The following is a 26,140-nucleotide window of genomic DNA, read 5'->3' on the forward strand; positions in this document are numbered from 1 at the left end:
TTTATAGCCTTGCCTCACCCCCTGCAGCTGCAGCCAAAGACTAGTGCCTTCACATTAATGTGAATCAGGGCAAACGGTGCTAGCAAGGTGTGCTGCCTAGAGCCCTAGAAGTAAATCTATACCAGTCTCCTTCCAAAAAGTTATGCTTTGTTCTGTGGGTGAGGCTTCCGGAAGCCATTATTCCCAGAATGAGACATCAGGTGAATATGGGGCAGAAATGTGAATTTACCCTCGTTCACCAGTAGATAATAGTCTCAGTTACAAGGCAACAAACAAGAATGGACAAAGGCCCATAAAAAAAAGATTATATATATATATATGATTTTTGTTATTACAGCCCAGATGTGCCATCCCATCCCCTATTTATAAAAATAACATTTCCCCCCCACCCTCTCCCACAGCTTAGCCCTGCCCCACGAGAGCTCCCTGCCCCACCCCTCTCCAAACATGGAGTGGCTGTGAGTGAAAATGGGCTGGTCCTGCATCTACTGTTATTCACTATGTCTGTGTGAGGATGGCTGCAACTAAAGAGACCTCAGGGAACCCAGTGTGAGCCAGAGCGCAGCCCTCCACAGACCCTCCCCTCACTGCTGCTGTACTGCAGACACCCTACCTGACCTGCCCAGCTCCCATCCTGCAGACTGGACACCATCACCACCACAGGAGCAGGACAATATCCGGAGTCTAAGTGGAACTTAACCTGAACAACGCCTGAAAGTCATCATTTTCCCCTCTGATTCTCTCACGTTCACCTTACCCTGTCCTGAACACTGTACTGAGCGGAGTATATTGGAGACCTGAGCCTGCAGCACTGTATCGTGAGTATGTGCAGGATCAAGTTAAAGATACAGGTTATGGGTTTCAGTCAATGGTGGACTTTTGCACCTCTGTGTTGGTGTGCAGATGTTCATGTGAGTTTCTACCTGAACACAAGATGAATCTCTCTCTCTCTCTCTCTCTCTCTCTCAGAGGAGGAGAACAGGTGGGGATGTCCCCCTCTCTGTACTGGTTCTTGCTGCTCTGTAGACTCCACAGTCTCTGGGCTCAAGATCACTATAGCCCATATGACAAAAGAATCGTGGACAGGAGAGGCAAGAACAAACTACTGACAACCAACGTCATACCCAAGAATGGCCAATGTAAGAGTAAAAAAAAAAGTGTTTATTAGTTTGAAAGGAGAGACACAGAAAAGCTTTTCTGAGACACAGTGTTGGCTAGAATTGGCAGGATATCTTCACGTCAGAAGATACATAGGTAAAGCTTCCATCACTGAAAAAATGTGTGGCTACAAGAAAAACTTGCAATCATCTCATTTTAAAGAGTCTTTGGCAGAAGATGGGACCTACTTAAAAAATGATTATATCTCACAGGCAGGTTTAGAAACCCATCCATCTCAGTGGCAACTGTTCTGTTCCTTGAACAGAACAAGAGCTATGTATCCCCGGGCACATTCTCTCAGACATGTTTCTTTGAACATAAATGTGATTTATTCCCGGTTTATATTGGATCTGTGCCCTAGCTCCTTTAAAAATATTGTAGGTTAGGATGCCTCGCGTGAGTCGTGTCTACTAGAGCCTTTTATATATCAGACAGGAATCAAGAACATCAGTTCACAGTTCAAGTCATGGCGCCCCTCCAAGCTTCACTTCCACCTTGATCAATAAATCATATCAGACATTTTCTGGGTTCAATCTTCTCTCGGAGTCATTAAGGTTCAGTATCTCAGAACTTAACCTTCTGAGTTGTGGTCAGTTGCTGGCCAATGTTGGTCTTGAGCTGGATGTGAGAAAGTACCTAGTTTGACCAGGTCTGATCTCCTGTTTTGAAATGGTAGTGACCCCATCTCTGTGAACCATGTAATGTAGCTAGCTAATGTTGTACCCGGTACGTACATGATGACTGAACGGATGAATGAACCTTCTTTGGTGTTAGCGGTGGACATGAGAAAGTACCCAGTTTTAACCATATCGGAACTCCTGCTTTGAAATGGGATTGACCCCAGCTCTGCCCTCTGCCAACTAAAGACTGACAAATTAGCAGTACCTCTTGTGTAACGTGCACGGTACATGGTAAATCAATAATTGGTTAATCCTTTTTTCATGTTCTTAGCCCTTTTGAACGAGGGCTGTGGCCTGGAGCTGGCCTTCCTGGTGGACAGCTCGGAGAGCGCCAAGGACAACCACGCCCAGGAGAAGATGTTCACCACAGATGTGGTTGAACGCCTGCAGGGGGTCAAGCTCCAGACGGGCCGGGCTCTAAGCTCGCGAGCCGCCCTCCTGCAGTTCAGCAGCCATGTGATCATCGAGCAGACCTTTAAGCAGTGGAGGGGGGTGGCTAACTTCAAGGCTCGCATCGCGCCCATCAGATACATCGGCCACGGCACCTACACCACCTATGCCATCACCAACCTGACCAAGATCTACATGGAGGAGTCAGAGCCAGGGAGTGTCAGGGTGGCCATACTGCTGACGGACGGCATCCCCCACCCCAGGAACCCAGACATCTTCTCCGCCGTGGCCGACGCCAAAAACCAGGGCGTGAAGTTCTTCATGGTGGGCATCACGCCCGCGGCCAATGACACCTCCAACGTGGCACAGCTTCGCCAGCTGGCCAGCTCCCCAGCCAATCGCTACCTACATAACCTTCAGGACAGGGACATCGTGGACAAGGTCATCAAAGAGATCGTAAGTGCAATGTCATCACGTTTCATCATCTGGTTCAGGTTGTGGTTTGTTGAGATGTAAATTCAGTCCACATTTTTTAGGTGTCTAGAGAAGAAGTCTCTGTAGTTTTCTGCATGTGTCTCCTGGCTGTATAACTTCTGAAGGTAGAGCATTTTAAATCTGTGTGGACTCCTCCCTCTTGGGAATTAGCATCCACCATCAGAAGGACAAATCAGGCTTTGTCAAAACCAGGCCATAGTTTGCTCATCACTCTTTGGATATTACCATGTTTACAACAAGCTGGGCCTTGACAGTGTGTTGAGAAGAAATGGATGCAAATATATTTGGATTACACAATATTATGTAGGCTTCCTCATGTCAAGACTCGCATGCTTTTCTTTGCCGGTTGGAAAGGGCTCATGTATATTTAGTGTTTAAGCATTCAGTTTAGGACTGAGAATAATTGATATACTTTTTGGGGGCGTCCTGTGTGGTTTCAACTCACTGCACCTGCTAAGTTGTTGTCATAGTTCCTGGTGATTTGGCCCCCTCTGTCATCACAGACAGTACCTTTATGATCATACTGTTATCGCTCTAGCATCTTGTTTAGTCTTCACTTGACATGGGGAAATGCAGACATCACTATTTTTGACTGTGTCCCCTGACTGGTGTTCCTGAGGCATTTTGTTGGAAACCATTCTGGTGTTTCAAACTTTTTTAACCACATTTTTAACTGAAACCTCAGTTGTAAGTATTAAGGAAGTATTAAGGGAAATTAACCCATTGATGTCTCTCCAAGAATTAGGGCATGAAACAGTACAGTAGGTCTAGAGACACAATATGAGTTCAGGACCTGTTTAACTATAAAATTAGTTCTATGTTAAAACTCTGTGGAAAACTGCTGTGTGCAGTAGGAAGGAAGCTCAGCAAGATCATGCATGGCTGAGTAGCTCCACGAGTCTCACGCACACCACTCGACTTCTAAACCAATTATTGACGCAGGTGTTAGACATAACATGATCAAGAAAATCTGGTCATCAAATCCACATTAACCAGCAGCACTTACATTAGCTACACGCTCTCCTGCTAGATCCTTATGGACTGGTTCGAGTTGCATTCGGGTACCCAATAGCACCCAGTCCACACAGAGGCTTTCATCCTGTTTCAGGCAGCATCTGTATGTCATAAGACTGTCTGTCCCATTAGCTTGTCTTTTATCTCTTGTATGCTTCTGTCACCGGCGGGCTCAGCTCCAATCCGCTCACAGTAAGAATAAACAGACCTTCTGTGGCGGCTTCAGGTGCTTCTCTGCAAGCGGAAATATACTTTGGCTGCTCTGAGACGTTATATTGACCATTGCATGTGGTTTGTGTTTGTTTCTGTGGAATTTCAACCATTCTCCCACCATAACGAATGTGGCTGGCTTTCATGTCCAGACAGAAAAAGCAATAACAAGTTTTGGGCAACAGGAGAATTTTTGTACCAGTTTTTGGGGGATTAGGCCTTCAGCTGACAGGATCAGGTGCTGGAGGTTGTAGTAGACTGGTACAGTGAGATGGAGGCAGAGGTTGAGATGGACTAAGAACTAGTCAAACTAGTCCCACAGGTGAGTTTAGAGAGCCCTGGGAAAACTTAGCACTCCAGCCTAAACTTTCCTGAAATGAGCAACTTTAAACAGGTTAAATGCCCAACCCCATATCACTGGGATAATCCAAAATGCACCTAAACAGGTATTTCCGCAATCAACATTTAAATAACCAGTCTACAAACAATCCGCGTTGGTGTAGCCTACACATCGGTGATGCAATGTAACTTTAAACTCTAAGAAACGTTGTTAAATGTTAAAGCTAGGCTACTCGTGTTTAATCTTCTGTATAACAATATGAGAGATGTCTAGCAGTAGGGATTTGATTGAAATCGCAAGCAACATGAATAAACATAAGCAAACATTAGCAATCCGTTTGTGGCCAAAACTAGGGAAAGGAACCACTGGGCAAAAACTGGTTGAATCAAAGTTGTTTCCACATCATTTCAACAGTACAATTCAATGTGATGACGTTGAATTAGCATGGAAAACTGATTGGATTTTTTTTAAAGTCATCAACGTGAGGGAAATGTATTTTTTACACCCAACTTTTAACCTAAATCCAATGACATTTCTTTGTTGATTTAACATTGAATTCACACTAGTTGACATCTGTCACATAGTATTAATGATTGGAGACAGGTGAAGGAATTCGTAATAGGGGGGGTTTAATACTCCACCCAAAAGACAACATGCCATGAAAAGGTACGGGGACGAAGCCCAAAACAAACACGTATATAAAACACTGGGATGTAACCCAAACAAAAGAGCAAGGTAAAACCTCTAATAAATACACGGGACAAGACCCGTAATAACAATACACATAACAATACCCGTAATAACAAGTGCACAACAATACACGGGACGAGACCCATAATAACAAGTACACAATACACGCAGCACGAAAGCCAAAACTACAAAGCACAGGTACTCACAAGACCAATGGACAGGGGAACAATAACCCACAAGACAATGGTGAACAGAGTGCACATATATACAATCACTAATCAGGGGGGAGTTGGAATCAGGTGTGCGTAATGAGACAGTTCAGTGACGCCTAGAGGCCGGTGACGTAGACCTGCACAGAATGAGCAGCAGTACCGGGGGAATCCGTGACAATCTCAACCAAACTTAAATCAAAACTAGACGTATGTCTGTGCCATGTGGGTAGAGGAATGTCCTGACTTTGTTCAACAATCACTTTCTCGCCATGAGATATGTGTAGAATAAATATGAAGTGGACTAAATTTTGACCAATGATTTGTTTTTCTCATTTCACAGACAGAGTTGGCTGATGAGGGGGTAAGTCCCAGTTATCTAGACCTACTAATCTTGATATACTGCAGCCTTTTCACACATTAGTCAATGAACTCTCCTCTTTAGGAGTCTGAACTCCTGTCTGACCCCCTATGTTGTGTCTCTGTGGTTGAAGTGTCCTCTGGACCTGAAGTGTGCGTGTGACAAGGGAGAGAGGGGACCCATTGGCCTCCAGGTAAGTGTCTGAACATGACCAACATCACCCTCAAGCTCCCCTCCACATCAATACATTGAGATCACAGCCCCCTTTGAACTGAACATCCTGTAATGGACGATTACTTCCAATTTGATGGACTGTACAGTACCAACACACGAAGCCTGCCTTGGTGCTTACACGTGAGATAATTGAGGGGCTTTGGTAGGCTTTAGTGATTTGTGTGGTTAGAGGCGATTCATATCTGCTTCCCTGAAGCAGTGAAAGTGTAGCAAATGCTTAACATTCCTACTTCACTTTATGATCAGCAAACTGGTACAGATATTGGCTTGGGAAAATCTTCAGAATTCTGCTGTTGTAGGTTACATAAAAATGTACGTTTCCAGGATATCTAATAAGGATGCATTCGTATTTTTGGAGACAATGGCAGTCACGATATCCTCACCAGTAAATAGGTAATTGTAGTCGTTTCACCTAACTGACAATTACTACTGTAGACTGTTCCCTTGGTGACCAGACATTGTAGAGTATCATAATCTAGAGGGTCAAAACCAGGAAGCCCCACTGGATGTACTTTGATGTACTTTAGGATTAGGGCCTGTACACAGTAATCGCCGCTATTATCCTTCAACAGCCCAAAAGAGCAGTTTCTCAAACCAGAAGCAGCTGCCACACACTGATCAGATGCTGTTGAGGAGTACACACACACACACCACAAATGAGATGTTTCTCTCCATACCGTGCTGATGTGATTTCCCTTCCCTCCACAGGGCAAGAAGGGGAATTCTGGAGATGATGGGAACCCAGGTGTTAAAGGATCGAAGGTATTGGTGATTTGCTTTACCTGTGTGTGTCTTCTTTCAATATGCCTGTCATTCTGTTTTCAAAACCTTAATTCTCTTTTTCTTGCAGGGTGAGAGCGGGCTCAGTGGACTTCCTGGTCGAGATGGGGAAGAGGTCAGTACAGAGGGCAAACCCAAAACACCTGCTGTTATATTATTACATGAATGTACACAGCTATTGACACAGACTTCAACAACTCAGCATTGCTAACTATAAAAGATTCTGTTTTGCGGTCTGTGACAATGTTTAGATCACTGTCTCCTCGCTAATCAAGATTGTGTTGTTTCTACTCAGGGCAAGCCGGGCTACAAAGGAGAGCAGGTAGAGTATGAATCTCCAGATCAATATCCCTCTGGGTGTCCTAGTATTTGGTAAATATGACACAATGTAATTACCTCATTTTCCTTGTAGGGGGAGAGAGGAGAATGTGGCACGCCTGGAATCAAAGGAGACAGGGTACAGTGTCTTTTTCTTTTGTTTTTGTCATCAAATGTTTTTTATTTAGTCAAATTAAGTTACAACTCCCCTGCCCCCATCCCAATCGCACCCCTACCAAGGACCTAAGGCAGGGGTGTCAAACATATGGCATGCGGGCTGGATCCAGCCCGCGACGGGGTCCAATCCCACCCTTGGGTGGTTTGAGTAATTAAAAAAAATATATTAAACAGTGAACTAAATGAGTTTGACACCCCTGACCTAAGGGACCATTGTGTCAAACTGCAGTGTATTTTTGTTTAATGGTATTTTATGTGTTTAGATTTAGTGTCAGTACATACCAGTCTGTTTATACTTTAGCCAACCTTTTGTGTTGCTGGCTAGTTTTTGTTTGTCTGGGCTATGATGTTGCACTGATGAATGCAGACAGTGTGAAACCCATACTACTATGTGTTGACTGTGCCTCCTATGTTTGTTTGTCATGTTTTTACATGAACTGACTGACCCCTTCCTTCTCCAGGGGCCTGAGGGGCCAGTTGGCACCAGGGGAAACAGAGGGCTACAGGTAAGCCTCTGTTCTAGAATCCTTTGTGTCGGCCATCTTTGTTAAGACTGTCACAAGCAATGGTTAGTCACTGACAGACCCAGTTTACTATCTAAGTAAAAAATGTCCTTCAAGCTGTCCTCTAAGTTTAAAACGCAATTGTGTTTCTATACCTGTCCATTTGTAGACTACTTTATTCTGTTTTCTCACAGGGGTTAGCTGGTCCAAATGGCGATATCGGGCCTGAGGGTCTCATGGGGAAAAAAGTGAGTTTTACTCAATAAAACCCAATACCTTTTCATTAACAGTGTCATTCACAGAAAGCCATTAGTTAGATGAACCACATCTGCCCATAGGATGGAAGAGAAAGCAACTACTTTGTAACTGACTGACTGACTGGTCTGTCTTACGTGCCAGAATTTCCCCCACTCCTTAGTTTCAACCCATTGATCAAAGGTGACCTTCTATCTCAAATCCATACGGAAAACTAGATCATAGTTTATTGGCTGGACAACATCAGTTCTGTCTGGGTGTATGGAATCTGGTTTGGATCAGATTTGACACCAAGTCCAGACCGAGACCAGAAGATCACCACCATAATGAAAGTGTTTCTGTGTTCATATTTCAGAACAACATATGGATTCTTTAGACAATTCAGAATAGTGGAAAAATGCATGCTGAGGAAAAATAGAGCCACTCTACAACTTATTACAGTGGGGAAAAATATGCCTTCTATAACTTCAAAGATGGGCTAAGGATTTATAAAATAATTATTATAATTATATAATTATAATATTATTTTCAATGATGTTCTGATTTAATCTCTTCAGTTTTTGTTGGAAAGGAAAGGGTTAACACTGAAGTGAAAAGAAAACATCCAATAAGGAATTTTATTTTGCTGGTCTCTGGGGAGATCAATCTAGCTAACCAAGTCAGCCATTGGCTAGGCCATCAGAAGCGAGATAGAAGGCATCTGCCATTCAACTGTATTTTGGCAACATTTTGGAATGACAGTGGAATCAACCAATCACATTTTGACTTAATGTGTGGGACCGTTTTTTTCAAAAGCTTCTGGAAACTTCTGCCTTCTCGAAGGCCAAGAGGTCACTCTGCGATAGCGAGCTGTAGTTTTCCCATGGTCTAGCTAGCTTTTGTTGTAGGCTAGTTTGCAGCAGCAGGTGTTAACGAAGAGGATGTTGTTGCTAATTTGTTAGCTTCCCCCTTTTCAACAAGAAGTTATGTTTCAAGTTATCATCATCTGGTGAGTGGAATTGTTTTTTTATTGCAGTTAGCCATCTCTTTGAAAATAACTTGTGTGTATGAAACATTGTTGCATTTTAACTTTAGTTTACCAGTTACTCTGTGTGCTAAATGTTTTTGCAATGGGAAGTAATTTTGATTGGGAAATGCTTAATGGTTGTGTTTTTGTATGCTTATGATTGGGACCCACTGGTTTATTATGTCTGAGTTAATGGACTGCTTATCCTTTAACATCATGCTGTGTGTGACTGCTGTCTTTACATCGGCCCTATGCAGTGGTGTAGTGGTGCCTGGAGAAGCGGGTATACTAAGTTCCTGAACAGTGGGAAGGAAAGGCACCCTGTGTGAAAAATCCTATGTTTTTTAATGAGTTTTCCTATAGGTTTTTCAGATTTTCACTCTCAACATCACATAATTTCTTTGTATAGAAGAAATATTAAGATGCTATGTTCTAAGTCCACAACAATGGCCCTGGCCAGTAGAGGTGGGTGGGAAAAATCACTGAGCAAGCCAAGCCAGTAAAAAAGCCAAATTACAACCTATGTTGTGATAATTGCGTTGTTTGCTCTATAACCCATTCATTCATGCGCCACCAAGATATACAATAAGGTTGTGACAACAAAAAGACAAGTCACACAGTGGTGGCATAAATTCAGCTGCACACATACGTTTGTTTCATCACAAAACCGGAGAGCAACATCTGTCCAGTGAAGTCCACTAAGCTAATATTACATACAAACAGTTATATCACCTGCAGCATGGTCAAGCAAGTTAATGTTTGGACAGTTTACTAAACAGCTAGTGATTTAGAACCACAGAGTTACCGCAGGTCAGCACAAAGACCACAGGAGCGCTGCCGCCGCTATTCCAGCACCATTTACACTTAAACATTTAAACACCATCAGATCAACAAGCCTATATATGCTTAGTTTATTAATATACTGAAAACAAATGTAAAGATACCAAAAGCAATTTAGTCCAATCAATGTTGCTAAATATCATGTGGCTGTCCCTGGTTCTGATTTGTGTGTGTTTGCGTGCATTTTATTTTTTTTGCACTCACACTTGTTGAATACATTTTTACATTTTAGTCATTTAGCAGACGCTCTTATCCAGAGCAACTTACAGTAGTGAATGCATACATTTCATACATTTTTTTTGTTCTTTTTTTTTGTACTGGCCCCCCATGGGAATCAAACCCACAACCCTGGCGTTGCACACACCATGCTGGCATTGCAAACACCATGCTCTACCAACTGAGCCACAGGGAATACCCATGCCACCCTCCTCTCTTTCATGTTGGCAAAACGGTCTATGGCTCTGTCATACAGTACATTTTTAGCTTTTGCTGTCATATGCTACCTAGCTAAAATATTTGCTAGCCTGACCTCCTTGCATGGGCAACAATGAACCAGCTAAGTTTTCTAGCTAGCTAGTTAATGTGAGCCTACTAGGCTACATCTAATCTACATATTGAACTTCAATCATCTCAGGCCTGTGAAACAACATATTAATTTATGGTTAGATCAGAATCACCGTCATAATCATTGGCCTGTGCAGACAATTCATTCAAAACCACAAGTCCTAATCCCCATCTTCATCCATGGCTTGCCAAAGGGCCGATTTAGCAATCTAGCTTCTGCAGGACATCAACATAGGCCAACCAGAAACAGACATGTTTTTCTGAAAATGACTATTGCAAAGGAAGTGATTTGATTGATCTGAAGCCAAATCCAAACTGGCCTCCTTTGGGAGTACAAACGCTTGCTGGCATCAATCAAATGGTACGGCGGCAACATGTAACACTCTTTCGGTCCAGACAGAATCAGGTACATGAGCTACACATACTGAGACGGAGGGGCACTGTTTCCCTCGCTTGGATGATTTCTCCAGTGAGACTCAACCACTTGTGAATTGACTGAAAATTATGAAAATACAGAGAGAGATGAAAGACACATGATTTTTATCATTTAAATGTTTATATTTGTCAAATATTTAGGGAAGCCTGGCTTCCCTTGGCAAACATGATTACATACCACCTGGCCTTACATACCACCGTTTCCAGCTACAATAGTCATTTACAACATTAACAATGTCTATACTGTATTTCTGATCAATTTGATGTTATTTATTTAATGGACAATTTTTTTTGCTTTTCTTTAAAAACAAGGACATTTCTAAGTGACCCCAAACTTTTGAACGGTAGTATGTGTATATTTATATATATATAAATATATATTTATAATTTATAATTTTTTTTAACTACACTACTTTGGTACGCTCAGTGGGGATTAAGAAGTGAGTAAACGCAATGCCCACTGGAAAAAAAGTGGGTATACGGCTTTTACAGTACCTGCATATACCCTCCACTACACCACTGGCCCTTCGTGTTTAAAAAAAAATCCACTCTCCTACATGAGTGGGCAGGTATTACGGTTGCTGTCCTTTCAGAATCACCAACCCGTCACACACTGGCCCGGGTCCAATAGGTTTGCGACTGTGCAAACATGTCTATAATAGATATAAAGGCTATTAAGATATGAATGTCTCAAGAAAGGACTGTATGTATCTGGCTCGTTGAAGTGGTTTTATGGCTGACTGAATGGAAGCTGATAATTCACCGTTTTTTTTTTTACTCTGAGTCAAGCCCGAGTTCACATGTATCCAACACCGAGACAAGACCGAGATACTTAACATGTGGTCTCGAGACCTCGGTATCGAGTACTACACTGGTATCAGTCCCACTGAGTAGACTGACTAGCTCTGGTCCAGGGTGTTCCGTGCGGCTTGCCGATGCTGAGCCTTCAGCAAGCCGCACGTCACGCCCTGGACCAGAGCTACAGAAAGACATATTCAAGTGTGGCCCAAAAGCAGATGGCAGACGATTGACCAAGTGTGCGTGCATTAATGTTTTGAACGGATACATTACTTGCTAAGTATCATCAGTCATTGCACGAACGCCACAGACCCTTTGAGGGATTTGTAATCATGTTATTATCTTGTCAGTTTGTTTTTCAAACTTCTCTCAAGAAACACTCCTGCCAAGTCTGACATATGCCCACACTCAGTCAGACAGTCAAAGGCTTAATTGTTTTGAAAGAATGTTTATGTTGCTTGTTTGACTGTCATCCAAGATCAAATGAATGGCAGACTAATGTCTGACATTTAGCTTCGCACGACATGTTGGAAAGAGAACAGAAAAAAATGTGCGGTATGTGGACTATCCGTCTTCTCGCACTGCTATTAGAATGCCATACATAATTATTGGAACAGTGAAGCATGGTTTCTTCTTTTGGCTCTATACTCCAAAAGTTTGGATTTGAAATCAAACAATGATTATGAAGTTGAAGTGCAGACTGTCAGCTTTAAATTTAGGGTATTTTCACCCATATTGGGTGAACCGTTTCGAAATGACGGCACTTTAAGTACATAGTCCCCCCCATTTCACTTATGTGTATTAAAGTAGTAAAATGTTAAGTATATGGTCCCATATTCATAGCACACAATGACTACATCAAGCTTGTAACTCTACACATTTGTTGAATGCATTTGCTCTCTGTTTTGGTTGTGTTTCAGATTATTTTGAGCCCCCAAAAAATGAATGCTAAATAATCTATTGTGTAATTTTGGAGTCACTTTTATTGTAATTAAGAATAGAATATGTTTCTAAACACTTATACATTAATACGGATGCTACCATGATTGCGGATCATCCTGAGTGAATCATCAATAATGATGAGTGAGAATGACGCACAAATATCCTACCCCCAAGACATGCTAACCTCTCACCATAACAATAACAGGGAAGGTTAGCATTTTATATCATACCCCCAAGACATGCTAACCTCTCACCATAACAATAACAGGGAAGGTTCGCATTTTATATCATACCACCAAGACATGCTAACCTCTCACCATAACAATAACAGGGAAGGTTAGCATTTTTGGGGGGTATGATATTTGTGTGTCTAACTTTCTCATGGGGGGACTATGTACAAAAAGTGCTGTAAATTCTAAACAATTCACCCGATATGGATGAAAATACCTTCAAATTAAAGTTGACAGTCTGCACTTTAACCTCAGTCATTGTTTGATTTCAAATCCAAACTTTTGGAGCATAGAGCCATAAGAGCAAAAAATTATTCATTGTCCCAATAATTACTGAGGGCACTGTGTTTGAATAATGGCTTTTAACAATAGTGATTTGACTATGAGGGAATTCCCCAGGAGTTTCAGAACACCTAGTGCTAGCCTGAACCACCAGTAGAATTTGATTGATGGAAGATGTGAGGGGAAAAAAGTTAAGGTTTGAGGTCAGTGTGTGTGTGTGTGTGTGTATTGGTTTATGTGGTGAGGTAATGGCTGGGTTAGTCATGGAGATGGTGTGAGGTTAGAGATAAGAGGAATTCAAAGGAAATTATGTCACCTCATTCAAAGAGTTCTGCTCTTGTTGGCCCATGGTGGAGGAGAAGGAGGGAGAGACACAGAGTTATGAATTGTTGTTGTGCCAAACACTTTTCGATATGAATTTCCTGTATACTGAAGTGTGTGTGTGTGTGTCTGTTCCTGCATGGTTACTTGTGTGTGTTTTATAGGGTGAGCGGGGACTTTCTGGGCCACCTGGAATCCAAGGAGAAACTGGGATTGGACTTCCTGGACCCAAGGTATCACTCCATCACCCCATTGTTTGAAAAATGAGGTAATTACATTTTCCCCCAACCACCTGTTGTATCTCACCTCGCGGGTGTTCCACTCTCTCTGCAGGGTGATGTGGGGTTCCAGGGGCGACTGGGGCCTCCAGGACCACCTGGCTTAGGGGAACCTGGACTACCGGTGAGTTAGCACGACCACAATGTACGCATATTTGACCGCAACGTACGCATGCATTTATGAATACTCTTAAATGACTCAGTGAAATGGGTGTTGTGTATGGAGTGTATGGAGTCTATGGTTATTCAAGTCTGTTCACCATTGGTTGATTTTGTTTGTGTTTCACAGGGGCCTCAAGGGCCACAGGGCATCCAAGGAGAGAAGGGTCCTATAGGAGAAGGCTTCGCCGGGCCAAAGGTATGACTGAGCGTCTGCAGAGATGTGTTCCGGTCTGGGCTCCAGATCTGTGGCTGTAAAACCAGCAACATCACATGGATGATGGTTGCAGGAGAAGACACAGCGCCGTAAAAGTCCATTTGAACTACACCTCTATTTGGTATCACAGTGTCCACACAATGGATCTATCGATCAGTGATTTCGTCTTCTTGTTCTACTACGGAGTAACTTCCAGCATGCAGGTAGGCGAAGTTCAGAGTTCAAATGGACGTCAGGTGAACCCATACAGCCCCTGGGCTGGGAAACACCCAGAAGCTATCCAGAATCCCTGTAGAACATGAAAGGAGTGAGTCATTCAACTGAGACCAGAAGGAAGGAATGACACCATCTGCTTTTCACTGGGTTGCTCAGGCACACATGGGCTACATCTGCCCAAACCAGACCCCTCTCTTTCTCCCTGCTCCAACATATCCTCTGAACTCAAGTGTTACCAGGATACGGCTACGCTATTTGAATTGCAGTGAGTGTTTTGCCTTTAAAGATATTATCTTATACTGTAGCCTACGCCCTTGTTGCGACTTGTAAAAGAATGGTTGTAAATGCAACAATGCAAACATGCCATTCCTTTAGAGAGAGAGCTGTGTTACGGTAATGACCGTTTTATATAGATATATATATTGCCTACTTCGCGACAAGGAAAACATTATTCTTCTAGTGGCAGGTGAGGTAACACAGATCAACAATTGTTTTGATCATTCCTGAATGGTCTGGGTAAACAACGCATGATTACGTTTTGGGAACGCACTTAAGTAGCATCGTGCCAAATGTAATCTCTGTTTGGCGAAGTTGCAACTTCGACTCATAATAGTCTAGTCAACTGACTGAAGAGACACATCCTTGTATTGCAATATTTCATTGAAACCTCAGTCCACACAAAGATCCTATCATTAGAGATATTTATCTGGTAGTTTACACCGGAGAGAGTGACGGTGTGAGTTTCCACCAGTCATCTAGAAGCGTCTACCGTTAGAGATGGCCTCAAGGCTTTTACTTTCCTGCATTGAGGCTGACCCCAGACACACGGCTCTGGTTATGAGCAGCAGCGCTCTGTTGCTAGTCACAAGTTCTGACAAGTTCCAGATTCACGAGAGCTGAAAAGATTTTTACTGCTACCCTTGTCATCAACACCTGCCGGGGTGAAGAAATTGAGGATTATGGGGGATTAATGCATGCATTATATCTAAGCTCCGTTGCAGGTATGTTGCTGGTTTGTCCTTAGGTATTGCTAATGCTATAGCTGCAGAGTGTATTCTCCCCAGACCTGAGGTAACCTCTGAGGTAATGGACATGTTTTACACACATCTCTCTCTCACTCTCTCTGCTTCAAATTTGATTATTGTATAAAGCCCTTCACAACGTTTATTTATTTTAGTCTTCTATCATTTCAAGTCGGAGCCTGACTCCTGCAGTAATTAAGTACAAAGAACATTCAACGACATTCAGGTGGTCGCTGTGGTTTCCATCTCCACCAGTGCTGATCTACTCACGCTCGGTGCCAAAGCCCTTCTCTGGAAAAATGAGAGTAACACTAAACATGTCCTCCAGCATCTCAATATCTGTCAGAACCCGCCTCGACCGTGTGGTCTCCCTGGAACGTTCCTTGGAGGTCCATAGTGGATGCATGCAAGGCTGGGAAGATATCTGAAGAAGTTTCCAGAACCCCTTTCACGTTCCTGTTTAGACTTCCTGTCTCTCACGCAGGAACAGACACAGTAAACGGACGTCTGTTGTCACCTTGCGAACCCATCCTCGGCGTGGGACATAGATAGACGTAAACACAAATTACAACGGAATGCTTGAACCTTTTGCCAAGACGGAAGGAAAAACTCACCTTAACGTTTTCATAACGCTCCATTGTTCTTATCAGCCTTGTGGTTGTTGGTTAGCGGGATCATGATTGTTTTCCCATGAAGGAATAACTGTCTGTGTTGCTGTTATCTTTCTTAGGGCAGATTCCTAATCTGAAATCTAAATCTCTCATTGACATCAGTAGATGAAAGTCTGAGTTATGGGCACAGATCTCAAATTGGGATTCTGCCTTCACTGTATGGCTGGTGTGAGTTTATCTCTCTCTGGTGAGAGAGAGAGTGAGAGAGACTGAAGAGTTGAAGAGAATTGTAAAAAGCTGTGCTTGTCCCTCCACAGGGGGACCGGGGCCTGGAGGGGCCGAGGGGGCCCAGAGGACAGCCCGGCGCTGGAATCAAAGGAGACAAGGTACAGTGTAGACTGTAAAACTAAATCTGGGTGAATGGCCTTCACACAAACACGCAGTGTACCTCAGGAACACATAAAGAGCCTTGGTTAAGGAGTCGGCAGAAGCACTGGTGTCTAGGTCTCATTCAGACTGAGGTTAGATATGAGGCCCCTATTGAATCTGTGTGGTGATGAATCACACAGGGGTCAAGGCCTGGATGCTGTGCTGTGAGAAAGTTCATGGGTGAAGTAAAGGCTGATTTAAAGGGTGCATCTCAATTGTCTAAAGCGGCCTCCTCCCCTCGTCTCTTTGTTTTCATTGTAACTGGTTTTAAAGGTCTGGACAGGTGGACGGAAAGCCCTGGTTCAGAAGGGTTCCTGTCTTTTGCTTTCACCTAGTCTGTGTTTTCAGATAAAGGGGAGGAGACAAGGAGATTAAGCTACTTAACACTATTGAGATGCAGCCTCATTCTACCTGAACAACGTGTGTACTGTCAGAAATAGAATCACGGTCCCACACTGATTATGTGATATGAATTGATGATGTTTATAAATTGGGTGGTTCGAGCCCTCAATGCTGATTGACTGACAGCCGTGATATATCAGACCATATACCACGGGTATGACAAAACAGTTATTTTTGTTGCTGTAATTATGTTGGTAAACAGTTTATAATAGAAATAAGGCACCTCGGGGGTTTGTGATATATGGCCAATATACCATGGCTAAGGGCTGTGTCCAGGCACTCCGCGTTGCGTCGTGCAAAGAACAGTCCTTAGCCGTGGTATATTGGCCATATACAACACCCCCTTGGGCCTTATTGCTTAATTATACCATTATGAATGAAGCAAACACCGATAGAATTCCGGTAGCTGATGATCATTCTCACAGATTTAAACGTTAATTGACCTTAAAATGGTGTTTGTTCTTGGCCTGATTAGTCTTGGCAAGTTTAGCCTTGTGGTGAAATTCATCCTTGGGATATTGGCAGTGCTTTCATCATATAATGAGGGCAATCCTTCAGCAAGAATGCAGTTAGCTAACATTCAGTGTTTACGCCATGTAACTTTATAACAGCTCTGTTGACACTATAAAGTGAGTCAAGCTGGCATTTTATAGATTATAGATGAGACATGCATGTATTACTGGGTCATTGGATCTGGAGTTGGTTTACTTTATTGCCTATCCAAATAGTCAATTGCGTGAACATTCTCAATATTTAATAGCAAGGTGACTAGCAGGAGGATTTTTAGCACAGTATTTGTGTTATGTTGACTACTTTCCCTTCATTTAACAGTTAATGAAAGGGTGAATATCCAAACCAATATATATGTATGTATATGTACTTTTTGTATATTTATTTCATTTACTTTTCCTGTAACGCATCCACAAGCTTGTGTTGGTGTAATTATAGCTATGATGCCAACAACGACTCTCTTTGTGACCCTTAGGGTGGCTTTGGCCCTCCAGGTTTTCCAGGGCCTATCGGCCTGCCAGGGCTGGGCATTCAGGGGGAGAAGGTACGTAGGCCCACCTATTCATTATTTCAGGTTTCACCAAGTATCACCCATACATAGTTTATGGATTACTGTCCTAATGTGACTACCTTGTGCTTCCTGTCCTACCAGGGTATAGAAGGGCCTCGGGGGCCACCAGGGGGCAGGGGTCCACAAGGAGATGGATATCCAGGGCCCAAGGTTTGTGTTTGAATGCTTCTTCCTTGACTTTACTTTTGGATCAATTGTGGTTATGGCATGTTTAGGCAATCGCTAATGACTGTGTATGGGTGCTCCTCTCATCCACAGGGTGACCAGGGCTTACCAGGGGAGCTTGGTTCAACAGGAGAGAGAGGGGCTGGCGAACCTGGGGCTAAGGTGAGTCCTCCTCCCATGGAAACGCAATGTGTAGTTTGTCCTCGGTGTGGTGTTACATTTGGATATGTAGTCAATGCGATGTGAGACAGACAACCAGCGATCTCTCTTCAGGGTGAGCCAGGAGCGTCAGGATTGGCTGGTTTTCCTGGCCTCCCAGGAGAGGATGGGGCCCCAGGACAGAAGGTATTTCATCTTCCGCCATCTCTCCGGCACCATAGGTTGATACTGTACCTCTTTGAATTTGACCATTGGATTCATATTCTTTGCTTGTGTGCCTGTTTGTGTTTGTCTATATAGGGTGAACCAGGTGTTGGTGGTCTGAGGGGGCCAGAGGGAGCTGCGGGGATTGGTACTCAGGGTGAGAAGGTAAGAAGATTCCCAGGTTTTCTCCTCACATCGCTGCTTCAAGATTTTCATCTTCATTAATCTGGACAGCTGTGGTATTCTGAGGTTGTTTTTTTGTGCTGTTTCTTTGATGAATGATGTCTCTCCTCATAGGGAGACCAGGGCCAGAGGGGCATTCGGGGCTTGGGTGGGCCTCCTGGAATCGCTGGGCCCTCTGGGGCAAAGGTGAGGACATAGTCCTCATTTATCATCAGTCAACACTCTGTACTGTAGTGTAATGTGGTCACACTGCGATCTTTGACTTCTAACCTCTGACCTCTTCTAGGGGGAGCCTGGGACACCAGGTCGACTGGGTATGCCAGGACTTCCAGGGCGGGGCATCATAGGACCTAAGGTAACAGCCCTCTGTCCCAAAATGCCTACAATTCACCATGTAGATGAGGTTTTTGCCATATCATAACCATGTTATAACTGTCTCTTAACCATATTATAACTCTGTCTCAGGGCGATCTTGGCCCACCTGGTCCATCTGGACCATTAGGGGAGACAGGCTACGGGCTGCCTGGTCCTAAGGTGAGACACATTATGCCACACTACTAGAATAATAGGGAATAATTCATAGGATTTACTTATTTATCGGAATAATCAGCGTAGCTCATTGATGTACTGATATTTATTGACTTGAATCTTGATGTACTTTTATTGAATCACATAAACTTTTAGGGTGATCGTGGAGGTCCTGGTCCGTCTGGTCCATTTGGGCCCAAAGGCGATGGTTATCCTGGCCCTACGGTGAGCAACACTGCTGCTTATTCATGTGTTGCTAATGCATGAGTTGTACCAGTGTTGACCCCAGTGTTTACCTGTGGTTTGTAGGGAACTCCTGGTCTACCGGGGCTTCCTGGTGAACCAGGCCTGGAGGGGCTGGGCATCCCTGGACCAAAGGTAAAGATATGGTTCCGTGCGAGGGTGTCAGATCTGGGTTATTTTGGATAGTGACAACAGCCCTGGGTGAACAGAAGACCTCAATTAGCAGAAGACATCATGATATCTGTGTGTTTTCTCCCGCCTAGGGTGATATTGGCTTCAGGGGCTTGCCAGGTTTAGCAGGCCCCCCCGGCGAGGGGCTACAAGGTCTACCGGTATGTATTGTAGTCTGACATGAAGAAGCTAACCTGCTAAACAGTTGGCAAAGAATCGATCCCAGCTCTGATTCAAAACCGATTTAGCCTTGTTCAGCGCCATCATAAACCCACTGAGTCATGGTGATCGATACTAGTATTACCTCATGCTGGCAGACTCCACATTTCAGATCCACCTTGTACGTGTGAACACCTATCCCCAGGGACCTTGTATTCAAAGGCTGCCATAATCAGCGTTTCATTCTTACAGGACATATATCATTTTCACACACTTCCAAGAACATGTGATTATATCCCAACATAAGGGTCTAATGAGAACCATTGGGGCCAGGGTGCCTATAACCAACACAATACCCAGAGCCTGCAGTCTAGCTTATAATATTACATCCAGCTTTCTCTTCAGGCTTTTCATCTCCTATAGCCCCAGAAGCCCTAGGGAGCGGGCAGACCTGAGGGTTGAGGTAGCCCTGTCCGTCACATCAGTAGGTCTGGTCTCCTACAGTAAGCTTGCTTATATGTGTCAGACTATGAACAGTAAAGCCAGAGACACTCAAGCTGTGAAGTTACCTGCTCGTGAAACGGCTGCCCTGTGAAATCAGGTTACTTTTTAAGTCTAGGTTTGTTAAGTGAAAAGTGAAGGGTTTGTCCCTTGGCTTAGCTTATTTTGCATGACTAGCTAGGTTTGACACAATAGTGCAGTGTGGTTGGGCTGCGTTGTGTTGTGCTGACACTTTTTAATTGCTATTGTACATATGGTTATAACTTCTGCTAATTTCTAGGGTGGCATTGGACGACAGGGCCCACCAGGGCCAACGGGGCCCCCTGGGCAGGGTATTCAGGGCCCGAAGGTAGGTCTAGTAATTCGAACTAAGCAAGCAAATAAAAATTTTCTTGTTTCTTTAAAATGTTGAGTTGAGCATGACAAATCTTCTCTGTATTTTGTGGACCCTTTCAGGGCGAGGCAGGGTCTCAGGGCGTGACGGGCCCTCGGGGGCCACCAGGGGAAGGATTCCCAGGGGCCAAGGTGACGACAGACACAGTGGTTTGAAGCATATGGCAGTGTATTTGAACTTTTGTGACCTTTGACCCTGTGTTATCTGGCTCTATGACAGGGTGACCGTGGCTCTGGAGGGGAGAGGGGCCTGAAGGGGGTCAAAGGTGATTTGGGTGACCCTGGAGTTCCTGGCCAATCAGTGAGTCGTGTCATGGGTCGCTTTTATAATCAGGGCGAGTCATTTGATAACAGGGATACATGCTGTAATAAACAATTAACTGCAATCAGAGTAGAAACTGATCAGACCAATGTTTTACTGCTTCCTTTTAGGGCAGACCAGGATTCAAAGGCGACATGGGCCTCACAGTAAGTTGTCAGTCTTTAGCCGTCTTTTGAGTTCACATTAGTCTTTTTTATTCCATTTAGTCACCATGTCAATCCGGATTTTGACCCACAGAGAGAAGACATCATTAAAATGATCAAGGAGATTTGTGGTAAATAAAACATTTATTTGTTGTGCTTGTGTAGTATAATTTAACATTGATTTCAACATTTGTTGAGAGTGCATTGGAAAACATCCTTTCTACGTCCGAATCGTATATCTCTGCGTTGTTTCCAGGTTGCGGAATCAAATGCAAGGAGCGGCCCATGGAGCTGGTGTTCGTCATTGACAGCTCGGAGAGCGTTGGGCCGGAGAACTTTGAGATCATCAAGGACTTTGTGGCGGCCCTGGTGGACCGCGTGACGGTGGGCCGCAACGCCACCCGCATCGGCCTGGTCCTCTACAGCCTGGAGGTCAAGCTAGAGTTCAACCTGGCGCGCTACATGACCAAGCAGGATGTCAAACAGGCCATACGAAATATCCCTTATATAGGTGAGGGCACCCACACAGGCACCGCCATCCGCAAGGCCACCCAGGATGCCTTCTACAGCTCTCGCAAGGGGGTCAGTAAAGTGGCTATAGTTATTACTGACGGACAGACGGATAAGCGGGAGTCGGTGAAGCTGGATATTGCGGTGCGGGAGGCGCATGCAGCCAACATCGAGATGTACGCATTGGGGATCGTGAATACGTCGGACCCTACGCAGTCCGAGTTCCTGAGGGAGCTCAACCTGATCGCGTCAGACCCTGATAGTGAACACATGTACCTCATTGATGACTTCAACACGCTGCCAGGTAAGGCAAAATGCCAAGTTGGTGTTACATTCAGTTGGTTTTGGTTTATCGTGTTGGTGATTCCTCACGAAACCCAAACAAAAAAGACCATGATTTTTGGGATTATCACTCAATATAGTCCATAGAATAGTCCTTTGCAGGAAGGATTGTTGACATATATTTGACATTTCTATCTAAAAGCATAAATGAGAAATATTTGACATTTTGGCCTTACCCCGGCCTCCTTTAAGACACCATAGTGTTTCATCTGTAGGTGGTGTCAAATGACGCTTTAGGTTATTACAATGTTAGCTGAATGTTGAATGGCCCTGGTATATTTGTCCTCTAGAGTTGTTCCTGGTCAGCTGACATAGTGAAGAAAAACTCCTGCCCCTACGTTAGCAGCAGGTCTACTGTTATTATACGGTGTAATCTGTAAATATACCTAATGTACCAAGTTAACTGCATTAAGTTGTCTCCAAGGCTAATACCGGTACAATGCGATTCATCGCCTGTTCCCAGTCATCACAACATCCTGTTACTCTGTCGCTCTCTCTCAGCTCTGGAGTCCAAGCTCGTCAGCAAGTTCTGTGAAGACGAGAACGGTGATCTGATATACAACCGTGTCACCAATGGATATAGGAACGGGAAGAACGGGAACTATGGCAATGGGAACTATGGCAATGGCTATGGGACCACCAACCAGGAGGACTTCAACAATGGGAGGCGAACAGTCACCACTACCGGCACTCAAAGTCAGGGTGGCAGGGTAGACCTAACACAGCCTATCAACCTTGGCACCGCCACAGTACAGGTCTTTACAGCACATTAACAGACATTTAGCAGAGGCACTAGCCAGAAAACAACCTACTGTCAATGTATAGTTGACCTGACTTGCATGCTCCATTGAACTAATGAAAACACTGTCTCCTCTTAGTCTACTGTACATTATCTCACTATAGTAACACTGTCTCCTCTTAGTCTACTGTACATTATCTCACTATAGTAACACTGTCTCCTCTTAGTCTACTGTACATTATCTCACTATAGTAACACTGTCTCCTCTTAGTCTACTGTATATTATCTCACTATAGTAACACTGTCTCCTCTTAGCCTACTGTACATTATCCCCTGTGCGGCGGGACGGACATCCAGCGAAAAATCCTATCGCCATTAGCATAACAAAATTTAATATATATTTTTTTCAACAGCGCTACAATTTACTAAATTACTATTCGAAAACGTTTTTAAAATGTAATATTGTCATTCTAAGATTTATAGATGAATATCTCTTGAAAGCACCTGTAATGCCAGATTTAAAAATAACTTTACTGGGTAATCACACTTTGCGATAAAAGGGGATGCGATACTCAGAACAATAGGCTAGCAATACAGGTCAGCGCCATCTTGGAACAATCGCATATCAAATCTAGTCTTGTATACTATTGTCAATAATCCCTTACCTTTGATTATCTTCATCCTTAGGCACTTCCAGGAATCCCAGGTCCACAACAAATGTATTTTAGTTAGAAAAAGTTCATCCTTTATGTTCCATTAGCTTGTTGTTGTTAGCGCGTTCTGAAGGCTGCACCAAAAGTTCCGATGTGCGCGGGGCTACTCTTTCAACAAAATGCATTTTTTTCTTATTTAGGTTCGTTCAAACATGTCAAACGTTGTATAACATAAATCTTTAGGGCCTTTTTCAACCAGAGCTCCAATAAGATTCAAGGGGGACGATTGCATTGTCTTTATAAACGTTTCGAAATGGGAGGGTAGCCAGGGGCGCCGGCGTCATAATGGTGATGGCCCTCTCCGTGTGACCACGTTCCACAGCGTGTCATTCTGTCAGTTTTCAGAGTAGGAGACTCAAATCACTTTGTAAAGACTGGGGACATCTAGTGGAAGCAATAGGAAGTGCTCAATGAACCATAGCTCACGGTGTGATTAATAGGCAACGTGATGAAGTTGAGTCCGCAATTCAGAATTCCACTTCCTGTTTCGATCTGTCTCGGGGTTTTGACTGCCATATGAGTTCTGTTATACTCACAGACACCATTCAAACAGTTTTAGAAACTTTAGGGTGTTTTCTATCCACAAGTATTAATTATATGCATATCCTAGCTTCTGAGTTTGAGTAGTAGGCCGTTTAAAATGGGCCCAATTTTTTTCAAAATGCGCTGTGGCGCCCCCTATCCTAGGCGACCGTCGAGGTTTAACTCACTATAGTAACAGTCTCGTCTTAGTCTACTGTACATTATCTCACTATAGTAACACTGTCTCCTCTTAGTCTACTGTACATTATCTCACTATAGTAACACTGTCTCCTCTTAGTCTACTGTACATTATCTCACTATAGTAACACTGTCTCCTCTTAGTCTACTGTACATTATCTCACTATAGTAACACTGGGCTTGTTACTTTGTTTCAGGCTTTAAATCTGTGTATTTGTGTTTTGTTACTAATTGACAATAGGATAAGGACTTTGTTGGTCCTCACATTTTTCCTTGTGTGTTTTCTATTCCTCCGGCTCCAGACAGGACAGCGTAAGGGAGGCCAGGATGGAGGTATTTACACCCCAGATTGGGGGACTGGTCGTGGGGACGTTCCCACGTTGAACCGCAACACGTCCTCCTCCTCCAGGGAATCCTCATCTTCAAATACAAGAGGGTCCTCTTCCTCATCATCATCAGGAACGTCATCAGGAACGTCATCTTCATCCTCAGGGTCCTCAGGCTCTGTCCAGTTAGTGCCTGCACCACGACCCAAACTTCCCAAAGGTATGTTGGACCCACTGCCAACAACAGCTGGGAGTTGTGCTATATCTATGTAGTCATGACAGTCTACCCTGTGGCTGTTCAGTAAACTAAAGGATTTATTCATATGAGCCGTTCAGATTACTACAACGCCTGTCGAAATCAATTACTGAATGATTCCAACTGAAATGGACCCTAATTTTGTTGATGCTTTAGCTATATCTGGCAATGAACAGAATCAGTATACTAGTGTGCCGTGGCCCCTACATCCTGATATACGTCTATTTATTTAGTGGGCCTTCACTAACAATCTTCTTTCTGTGTTCTGCCCGGTCAGAGTTTGTGCCTCTGGACCCTCGCTGTGCTCTGGTCCTAGACCAGGGCCCATGTCGGGATTACAAAATGCGCTGGTACTACGACAAGCAGGCCAATGCATGCGCCCAGTTCTGGTACGGAGCCTGTGAGGGGAACCAGAACCGCTTCAACACAGAGGAGGAGTGCAAGAGGACATGTGTGCAAGAACGAGCCGGTATTGTATAGCTCATCTTTCAATTATCTTTGGTTTCGGTTGAATATTTATCAAGTATGGGTTTTGTGTGAATGTTGTCATGTGGTTTCTTCACAACAGGCTGAGAAGACATCTGTCGTTGTCTCGCTCAATTCAGTCTTTAAACTGATGTTCCATGGCACCGTGTACTTCACAATGGAAGGAGGTCAAGTCATGACACTATGTTGTACCTATTGAATGCTCCTTTGACACTCCCTAGTTCCTCTCTCCTACCCTTGACCTAAAACTCTACGCACTTATTATAAATATTCCTAAACTAATTCCAGTGACTGATTTGAACTTTAATTTTACCGCCAATCTCTGTATAATGTTTCCTTAAAAACGGCTGCATTGGACCTTTATCTCAATATCAAATCATTTCTGGGTAACAATTAAGTACCTTACTGTGGTTCGGAACTCTCTTTCGTATTGGTCTATTAACTAATTTACCGCCTGGTGATGTCACCATGGAAGGCCAAAACTCCAACCGACCAAAACAGGCTGAAATTTCACAATTTCACAGTCATTTTTCATCCTTATAGTGTGGAAACATATATATAAAACACGTTTTTAACTGCACTGGGCCTTTAACTTAACCACTTTCATTCAAAATGAATGGATAGCTCATCATATAACATCATTTAAACACACAATTCAGTCAATCTCACTCAGGAATGTAGTCATGAAATAGTAGAAAATACCACTTGCCGTATTAGACACTGATTCACTGATTAATTAATACATACTTGCTTCCAGTGCCAAATCAGAATGGTCTGTAGATTTTTTTCGATATCATCAGTATGTATTGTATATATCTCACGTCATAAGTCTTTTATTCTGATCACTGATTTTATATTGCTAATGTAATTGTAATATCTGCTTTGTTCAAACTGAGGAATAACAACATTGGTGCCACGTGTTCCTGCAATAATGCTATTCATCCCGCTTGTGACCCAGTATTAACACGTTTACAGAAACTATGAGCAACTGATACTATATCCAAGAAGAACCAACCCTGTATCAACTCAGTATGCTGTCAACAAACCATGCTAGGAAATGACAGCGGTGCTCTACCATTCATGTCTAGGGATAGTTTTGTGCATTTGAATGTGTTGTTTTTTTTAACCAAGATTTTTATGAATAAAAATGTGATTTTGTTTTATGTTTGTCTGAATTTGCAATGTTTATCATACAAGTACATTATCGTACAGTTTTCTACATTATAGTTG

General features: G+C 43.4%; 1 protein-coding gene across 1 annotated transcript; it reads left to right on the forward strand.

Annotated features, from left to right (window-relative positions):
* The first annotated feature begins 510 nt into the window (after nucleotides 1-510).
* On the forward strand, nucleotides 511-26,073 carry LOC106575308 (uncharacterized). The gene is made up of 36 exons (XM_014151764.3): nucleotides 511-818; nucleotides 970-1,139; nucleotides 2,110-2,684; nucleotides 5,530-5,550; nucleotides 5,681-5,740; nucleotides 6,490-6,543; nucleotides 6,632-6,676; nucleotides 6,857-6,883; nucleotides 6,974-7,018; nucleotides 7,518-7,562; nucleotides 7,754-7,807; nucleotides 13,397-13,465; nucleotides 13,566-13,634; nucleotides 13,800-13,868; nucleotides 16,053-16,121; nucleotides 17,552-17,620; nucleotides 17,729-17,797; nucleotides 17,906-17,974; nucleotides 18,086-18,157; nucleotides 18,272-18,340; nucleotides 18,473-18,544; nucleotides 18,645-18,713; nucleotides 18,824-18,892; nucleotides 19,043-19,111; nucleotides 19,196-19,264; nucleotides 19,393-19,461; nucleotides 20,241-20,309; nucleotides 20,417-20,485; nucleotides 20,574-20,654; nucleotides 20,786-20,821; nucleotides 20,913-20,949; nucleotides 21,075-21,632; nucleotides 22,172-22,425; nucleotides 24,145-24,388; nucleotides 24,702-24,893; nucleotides 24,993-26,073. The coding sequence occupies exons 2-36, from the start codon at nucleotides 989-991 to the stop codon at nucleotides 24,995-24,997; spliced, it is 3,663 nt and encodes a 1,220-aa protein (XP_014007239.3). The 5' UTR covers nucleotides 511-818; nucleotides 970-988; the 3' UTR covers nucleotides 24,998-26,073.
* Nucleotides 26,074-26,140: the final 67 nt, after the last annotated feature.

This window comes from Salmo salar, chromosome 17, assembly GCF_965601325.2.
Source record: "Salmo salar chromosome 17, fSalSal1, whole genome shotgun sequence".
Lineage (NCBI taxonomy): Eukaryota > Metazoa > Chordata > Actinopteri > Salmoniformes > Salmonidae > Salmo > Salmo salar.